The sequence below is a fragment of the Otolemur garnettii genome, unplaced genomic scaffold, assembly GCF_000181295.1.
Source record: "Otolemur garnettii isolate 467f Iridium unplaced genomic scaffold, OtoGar3 scaffold00001, whole genome shotgun sequence".
Classification (NCBI taxonomy): Eukaryota; Metazoa; Chordata; class Mammalia; order Primates; family Galagidae; genus Otolemur; species Otolemur garnettii.
In genome coordinates, this window is record NW_003852396.1 from 30503187 (window position 1) to 30512278 (window position 9092).

A 9092-nucleotide genomic window follows, 5' to 3' on the forward strand; every position below is an offset into this window, starting at 1 on the left:
CCACAGGTGCCCAGCTATTTTTTGGTTGCAGCCGTCATTGTTGTTTGGCAGGCCCGGGCTGGATTCGAACCCGCCACCTTGGGTGTACATGGCTGGCGCCCTAGCCACTTGAGCCACAGGCGCCGAGCCATGAACCAACTTCTGCTAGCTTCAAACGTTTCTCTGAAGCTTTTTCACTTGTTTCAGCCTTCATAGAATTGAGAGTTAGGGCCTTTCTCTGGATTAGGTTTTGTCTCAAGGTAACATCATGGCTGGTTTGATCTGCTATCCAGAACACTATAATCTTCTCCATATTTACAATAAGGCTATTTCACTTTTTTTTATTATTTATGTGCTCACTAGAGTAGCACTTGTTACTTCCTCCAAGAACTTTTCCTTTACTTGGCTACTATTTGGTACAAGAGGCCTACCTTTCAGACTATACTGGCTTTCGACATGACTCTCTTACTAAGCTTACTCATTTCTAACTGATTTAAAGTGAGAAAAGTGTGACTCTTCCTTTCCACTTGAAAGCTGAGAGGCCACTTGTAGTATTATTAATTGGCCTAATTTCAATATTGTTATCTTTCAGGGAATAGGTAGGCCCAAGGAGAGGAAGAGAGAGATGGGTAATGGCTAGTTATTGGAGCAGTCAGAACACACACATTTACTACGTTCCCCATCTTTTAAGTGCATGGTTCATGATGACCCAATATAATTATAATGTAACATCAAATATCATAGATTAGATAAATACAGTAGACAAATTAATAATAAAAAAGTTAGAAATATTTTAGGAATCCCCAGTATGTTACAGAGACATGAAATGAAGCGAGCACCTGGTGTTTTAACAAACCTTCAATTTGTTAAAACAAAAAAAATCTGTAAAACACAATTAAACAAGGTATACTTATATTCTGAACTAATCCAAAGTAAAATTTGAAGAATATCTGGTTTTAATTCTTCAAGTAGGTATTCCTTGCATTGTTGAATAACATTTTCATAAACAAAGAGTTTAATAAAATTAGTACATGTCAGGGATATTTCTGGTAATAAATGTTATTGCCACCTTCCTTGTCCCTCTAACCTCTCATCCTGGCCAGGCCACTTCTGCAGAGAACTTTGATTTAAGTGCCGTGTCCTGTACTGAGTATCACTTTGGCCTGACCCATCATGGGAGTGCAGAGGTTGGCAGAATTTGGGGGTGATTCCAGATGTGGATGCTAGCACTTACCAGAAGCTAAGTGCTGAATGATGAGTTTGTGGCAGCGGTTCCAGTGCCCAGCTTTAAATAAATAGAGGGCCTCCAAGTGTTTGTCAGATTCCATGTGTGCCCGTACCGCTTTGGCCTCATAAATCCACTCAGCAGGCACACAAAGCTTCTGGGTAAGGAAAGTCTCCTTAGCCCAAGACTCAGGGGTGTCCAATAGTTGGCAATGCCGGGTAAGCAGCTCTCGAACAGCCTTTTCACGCATGCTGTATGAAGAGAGATAAACTAGATTAACTCCCATCCTCATTCATGGAGAAGGTTGTCCCAGAAAGCTTAGATGAACCCCTGAGGCAGAATCTCAAACAGCAGATATAAATTCTTAGTGAATCACTTCACTTGACTAAAGCAAACAAAATGCCATCAGACCAGCAATTTTTTTTTGAAAAAAATGAAATTCTAAGCATATTAAATTTCCAAAGTCAAGATAGTTGGAAAGTTGAGGACAACTGATGACCCTAGTACATGGTGGGGAGTGGAGGGTCACTGTGTGTGACACATCTCTTGGAGGCAGGACACAATTATAAGAGGGACTTTACCTAACAAATGCAATCAGTGTAACCTGGTTCTCTGTACCCTCAAATGAATCCTCGACAATTTAAAAAAAAAAAAAGTTGGGAAGTTTAATACCCTAGGGGAATGCCAATGCCTAGAAAAGACTTCCCCTAGTTAAGATCTCTTATTTCCTATCTAGTAACATTTCCTTGTCACCACCTATAATACCAAGAATCAGGATAGGGAGAATTCTGATTCAGTGAAAAGGCATGCTAAGTTCATTTCTCTAATCTTCTCCTTTTCCCTTTCTACTACATGGTCAGTATGAGCAAACAATACAGAAGAATCTCCATAGCTGACCACCTCCCAACACTGACTGCCTTCTTAAATTAACCTAATTTTCATAGACCACACAAGCACCACATGGACACATCAGTACAGAAGGCTAGTTGCTTATGCTGACCACCTCTATATGTTGACCTGTTTGTTACAGTCCTCGGGCAGTCAATTTAGAGAGGTTCTATTGTAGTTTCTAAAGCTAATGTCTTTTCTAGGTCTTTCTTTTATCAGGCCATCAGCCTTCTTAATTTACTCTCTATGTGTAGATTAAGGCACCCTGAGGAGAGTCCTTTTATGCCTAGGACAGAAAACTAGTCTTTGTCTTTGCCAGAAAAATTTTTTGTTTTTTTTTAAAGACAGAGTCTTATTCTGTCACCTTGGGTAGAGTGCCATGGAGTCATCATAGCTCACAGCAACCACAAACTCTTAGGTTCAAGCAATCCTCTTGCTTTAGCCTCCTGAGTAGCTGGGACTACAGGGCCCCCCTCAACACCTGGCTAATTTTTCCATGTTTTAGTCAAGATAGGGTCTTGCTCTTACTCAGGCTGGTCTCAACTTTGCTCTACCTATAATCATTTAATTTTGAACCAAAACTAGTCACCTCATCTTGGACTCTTTTATAAACTTTTAGGCTACTCAGAGACTCCCAATCTCAGCAAAGCTGCCTCCTTTTTAATACTTTTTTCAGGAAACAGGATCTCCTTCCCCATAGCCAACTCTAAAACACTAGTCATCTTATCAGCTGGCCTTTAGCATGTGAAATCTCTCATGAGTACATTTAAATAAACTCAAAGGAATAGTCTGGGGTCATTTCAGTTCCTGTTAAGAAGTAAGACATAAGAGAGAGTGCTTAATGTAGCAGTTCTCAACCTGTGGGTCGTGACCCCATTGTAACAATGAAAATACATCCTGCATATCAGATATTTACATTACGATTCATAACAGTAGCAAAATTACAGTTATGAAGTAGCAACAAAAATAATTTTATGGTTGGGGAGGTCACTGCAACATGAGGAACCCTATTAAAGGGTTGCAGCATTAGGAAGGTTGAGAACCACTGGTTTAACGAGAAGCCTATACTAGATGTTTTGTATGTTTACTCTTTTAATCCCACAGTCACTTTTCTGTAGGGACTTGTTATGATTTCACAGATTAAAAACCATTACATGGCTCGGCACCTGTGGCTCAAGTGGCTAAGGCGCCAGCCACATACACAAGGTGGCAGGTTCGAATCCCCAGCCCGGGCCCGCCAAACAACAATGATGGCTGCAACCAAAAAATGGCCAGGCGTTGTGGCGGGCGCCTGTAGTCCCAGCTACTTGGGAGGCTGAGGCAGGAGACTCGCTTGAGCCCAGGAGTTGGAGGTTGCTATGAGCTGTGATGCCATGACACTCTACCCAGGAGGATAGCTTGAGGCTCCGTCTCAAAAAAAAAAAAAAAAACCATTACATGCAGCATAATGATTAAGAGCATAAACTCTAGAAGTGAGTTGGAAACCTCATCGTGCCATTACTTAAGGGGCAGGTTGGTGGCAATAGATGGCGAGAGGAGCTAGGCAGGAGATTTAGAAAAAGCAGGGACTTTCTATCAATCCATAAAATCAGTGTCATAGATCCACTGACAGCTCAGCCAACACTACTTCTGTATAATTCTCAAACATGCCACATGTATATGAACCTATACCTAAGTTATTAAGACTATCACTTCACTTGGGCATATACTTCCATTTTCACATCATTATTTCTTATTCTAATTTTACAGATTCTTTGACTTTTTTTTTTTTTTTTTTTTTTTGCAGTTTTTGGCCAGGACTGGGTTTGGACCCGCCCACCTGGGCATATGAGGACCGGCGCCCTACTCCTTTAAGCCACAGGCCCCACCTGATTTTTTTTTTTTTTTGAGACAGAGCCTCAAGCTGTCACCCTAGGTACAGTGATGTGGCATCACAGCTCACAGCAACCTCCAACTCCTGGGCTCAAGCGATTCTCCTGCCTCCACCTCCCAAGCAGCTGGGACTACAGGTACCCACCACAACGCCCGGCTATTTTTGATTGCAGCCATCATTGTTGTTTGGCAGGCCCGGGCTGGATTTGAACCCGCCAGCTCAGGTACATGTGGCTGGTGCCTTAGCCACTTGAGCCACAGGTGCCGAGCCACCACCCAGTTTTTTGACTCATTTTCTTTTTTTTTAGTAGAGATACTCTTACTTTATCGCCCTCAGTAGAGTGCCGTGGTGTCACACAGCTCACAGCAACCTCTAATTCCTAGGCTTAGGTGATTCTCTTGCCTCAGCCTCCAGAGTAGCTGGGACTTCAGGCACCTGCCATAATGCCTGGCTATTTTTTTTTGTTGCAGTTTGGCCAGGGCTGGGTTTGAACCCTCCACCCTCAGTATATGTGGCTGGTGCCCTACCCATTGAGCCACAGGCGCTGCCCTTTTTTGACTCTTTATCTCTAAACTTTCTCTGATCATTGCTACTCACAGAGATCTCTTTTCATTTCTCAGACTGCTGAGAGGCCTTGTGATAAATATTGTAATTTGGTATTTAATAACACACAGTCTCATTTTTAACTGCTTCACATGAACACAGAGATAGTGTGGGCTGAGGGTTTAACTGCCTTGACGTTTATGTGCCTGGATAGAATACTTATCCTAAATTAATTCCTTTGGCATTGACCCAGAGTAGTACGTACACCCAATGGGTTCAATGGCTTCTCACTCACCTTGAGTTGTCAATGTGCAGGAAGACAAAGATGGCCCACTCCCAGAGCCCGTCGCTTTCCAGTTGGCCAGCGTAACTGGCCTGCAGCACACCCTCACACTGCTCTGAGAGATGGGTATAGTTAAGAGCCCTTAATACTTCCCACAAGTGCCAGCTTAGGCGGTAGTCCAAAGGATCTGCGGTTATGCTTCGAGGCTCTAACAGCTGGTTGAGATCATAATGTCTGCAAAGAAGAATGTTTTGAGAATTACCGTATCTAGCCAGCAGACTTTCTACACCGACAGGTTAACTATTCTGGTTATGTCTCAGAAGACAATAAAAGAACATGAGGTCAAAATCATTACAGGCCTTCTTTCCCACTGAGATTTTAGACAATACGAAGAAACATGTCACCTTTTTTACTAATCGGTTTGTTGGTAGGTATTGGTTCGGCATATACATTTTACCATCCTGATATACAGAGCATTCAAAATCCTAACCCATCCATCCTCTCATTATAGTCTATTACTTTTTTTTTTTTTTGAGACAAAGTCTCACATTATGTCATTCTTGGTACAGTGCTGTGGTGTCACAGCTCACAGTAACCTAGAACTCTTGGGCTTAAGCGATTCTCTCGCCTCAGCCTCCCAAGTAGCTGGGACTACGGAGGCCTGTCACAATGCCTGGATAATTTTTTTGTTGTTGTTACAGTTGTTATTGTTGTTTAGCTGGCCAAGGCTGAATTTGAACCCACCATCCTCTGTGTGTGTGGCTGGTGCCGTAACCACTGCACTATAAGCACTGAGCAGTGCATTGCTTTTCTTAACCATTTAAAAAACATACTCACTGGCTTTGGTGCCTGTGGCACAGTGGTTACAGTGCCAGCCATGTACATTGAAGCTGGCGAGTTCAAACCTGGCCCGGGCCAGCTAAACAAGGACAACTGCAACAAAATATAGCTGGGCATTGTGGCAGGCGCCTATAGTCACAGCTACTTGGGAGGCTGAGGCAAGAGAACTGCTTAACCTCAAGAGTTAGAGGTTGCTGTGAGCTGTGATGCCAGGGCACTCTACTGAGGGTGACATACTGAGACTCTCAAATAAAAAAAAAAAGAAAACCTTCGTATTTACCTTAGTATCTTTCAGATTGTTTTATCAACCTAAAGTGGTTGTGTGCTAATTCTCCTATTTGTTTGAACAATTAAGTGGTCTTCATGATGATTATTTCCTTTTCTGGTTTCAAATTTTTATCTTTGATTTTGTCATTAGTCGGTATTATTCTTTATACAGGAATCCAGGTCCCCTGGATTTGGAAGTATCCCTGCAGAGATATTTTACTTTTTTTCTGCTGGCGGCGCAGGGATTTCAATGGCCCTGAACCAGTTTATATGATAAAATGGTAGCCTGTAATCCCAGATGTAAGATGAGTATTAACTAAGACCCTGTGCCTGCAAGTTTTAAAGATCTAAATCTTACAGACCAATAACTTTTCCTCAGGATCTCAGACATTTTACAATTTCTTAACATCTCCCTCAGTAATGAGTCAAGTTTTTCTAGAACAGTGCTAGTGAACAGAACATGAGATAGTAAAGTTCTAGAATCTGCCTCAGCTAATTTAATAGACACTAGCCACATATGGATAGTAAACACTTGAAATGTAGCTAGCATGAGTAAATGTTAACTTAATTCAAATTAAGATATCCATATGTAAATAGTGGCTGTTCTATTAGATAGTACAGTTCTAGACCATTTTTTAAGAGATAGGGTGTGAATTTTATCCAAGGACTTTAGTCATTGCAACTCTATTTTTCATGAGAACAAGGCTATGTTTACTATCTCATTCTGGCTTTGTTCTCACTCTCCATTTCCAGCACTCTGAGATAGCCTTTCTTTTATAGACATAAAAACTGACATATAACACACAATTTTGACAAGTTTTGACATATGTAGACATCTGTAAAATCATGATTCAGAAAATAAACATATCCATCATCTCCAAAAGTTTCCTTATGTCCCTCCACCCTTTCCCAGGCAATTGATCTGCTATCAATTCATAGAACTTTATATAAATTGAAATCATATAGTAAATACTTTGATAGGGTATCCTTTTAAGCCTTATCGTCTTTCAATATCTTGTGATTCCCCATGCTAATGCATACACTAACAGTTCCACTCCTCTTTATTGCTGAATAGCATTTATTCCACAATATAATGGACCACAACTTGTTCACCTCTTGACAGAAATTTGGTTTCTTCCCATTTTGGGAAGTAAACTTTGTAAGTAAAGTTGCCATAAACATTCATATACAGACATATGTTTTCCTTCCTGTTGGGTAATTACATACCTAGGAATGGAATGGCCATAACTTATGGTAGGTATATGCCTAACTTATAAAAAGTTGCCAAACTGGCTTTCAAAGTGGCTGCATCATTAATTTATTATATATATATATATGTGTGTGTGTGTGTGTGTGTGTGTGTATATATATATATATTTTTTTTTTTACTAGCAGTGTGTAGGAATTCCATTTTCTGTTCTTTTTTTTTTCTTTTGCAGTTTTTGGCCAGGGCTGGGTTTGAACCCGCCCCCAATGGCATATGGGGCCAGTGCCCTACTCCTTTGAGCCACAGACGCTGCCCCTATTTTCTTTTTTTCTTTGAGACAGAGTCTCACTATGTCGCCCTCGGTAGAGTGCTGTAGCATTACCCTTCACAGAAACTTCAAACTCTTGGGCTTAAGCAATTCTTTTACCTCAACCTCCCAAGTAGCTGGGACTACAGGTGCCTGCCACAGCACTAGGCTATTTTTTATTGTTGTCATTGTTTTGGCAGGCCCACGCCGGGTTTGAATCCACCAGCTCCGGTATATATGGCAGGTGCTGTATCCACTGAGCTACAGGCACCAAGCCAGTGTGTACGAATTCTAGTTGCTCCACATCCAGATTAACACTTGGAAGAGAAAGACTTTTAAATTTTCAGCCATTCTAACAGGTGGGAAATAGTATCCCATGATGGTTTAAATTTGTATTTCCCTGATGGCTACTGATGTTGAATATCTCTTTATGGGCTTATTTGATATCTGAGTCTTCTCTGACAAGGCATCTGTATATTATCCAATTTTTAAATAGAAATGTTTGCTTTCTTATTATTAATTTTTCAGAGTTATATTATTTTGGATACAAGTCCTTTATCAGATATGAGTCACAGGTATCACCTAGCCTGTAGTTTCTCTTGTTATTCTCTTGATAGCCTTTCAATGAGACGTAGTTTTAAATTCTGTTAATGTTTAATTTACCAATTATTTTCTTACATGAATTATGTGATGTCTAGCTAAGAAACCTTTGCCTAAGCCACAGCTGCAAAAATTTTCTGCTTTGTTTTCTTCTAGATAGTTTATAGGCAAGTTTGACATTTAGGTCTATGATCCATTTGGGGCTGGTAACTGCAGAGGTAACCACTAAAACCAAAAGCTGGTTCTCTGAGTGGGTGAATACAATTGCTAAACTCTAGGTAGACTAGAAAAGAAAGACCCAAATTACCAATAGGGGAAGTAAAGAGACACTGTTAGAGATTCTACAAATATTTAAAAAGAAAAAGAGGGCCCAGGTGCGGTGGCTCACGCTTATAATCCCAGCACTAGGGAGGCTGAGGCAGGTAGATTCCCTGAGCTCACAGATTCAAGACCAGACTAAGCCACAGCGAGACCCCGTCTCTAAAAATAGCCAGGTGCTATGGCAGGCACCTGTAGTCCCAGATACTTGGGAGGCAGAGGCAAGAGGATCACGTGAACCCAAGAGTTTGAGGTCTCTGTGAACTAAGATGCCATGGCATTCTACCAAGGGTGACCAAATAAGACTGTCTCAAAAAAAAAAGAAAAAGAAAATTATGGAAACATTATGAATAACTTTATCCTAATAAATTTGGTGAAAAGAATTCTTTAAATTATCAAAAACTGACTTGTGAACAGAAAACTTTAATAGGCCTATATCTATTAAATTGTGCAGTATAAAAATTATAATAAATTGGACCTCATAAAAATGTAAAACTTTTCATTTGCTCTGTTAAAAATATGAATAAAACTAGACCCGGTGAGGTGGCTCACGCCTATAATCCTACAACTCTGGGAGGCCAAGGTGGGTGGATCGCTTGAGCTCCCAATTTTGAGATCAGACTGAACAAAGTAAGACCCTGTCTCTATTAAAATAGAAAAACTGAAGCAAGAGGATCTCTTGCGCCCAAGAGTTGGAGGTTGTTGTGAGCTATGATGCCATGGTACTCTAGCACTCTACCCAGGGCAACAGCCTGAGACTCT

At 40.8% G+C, this 9092-nt stretch overlaps 1 protein-coding gene across 1 annotated transcript in view; it reads right to left on the minus strand.

The window, feature by feature from the left end:
* Positions 1-9092, minus strand: part of NUP98 (nucleoporin 98) — a 143725-nt gene that overhangs the window by 9839 nt on the left and 124794 nt on the right. Inside the window, exons 28-29 of the mRNA XM_023514294.1 lie at positions 4804-5025; positions 1214-1455 (exon numbers count right to left, since the gene is read on the minus strand). Coding sequence (XP_023370062.1) covers positions 1214-1455; positions 4804-5025 — 464 coding nt within the window. The remainder of the gene's footprint in view (positions 1-1213; positions 1456-4803; positions 5026-9092) is intronic.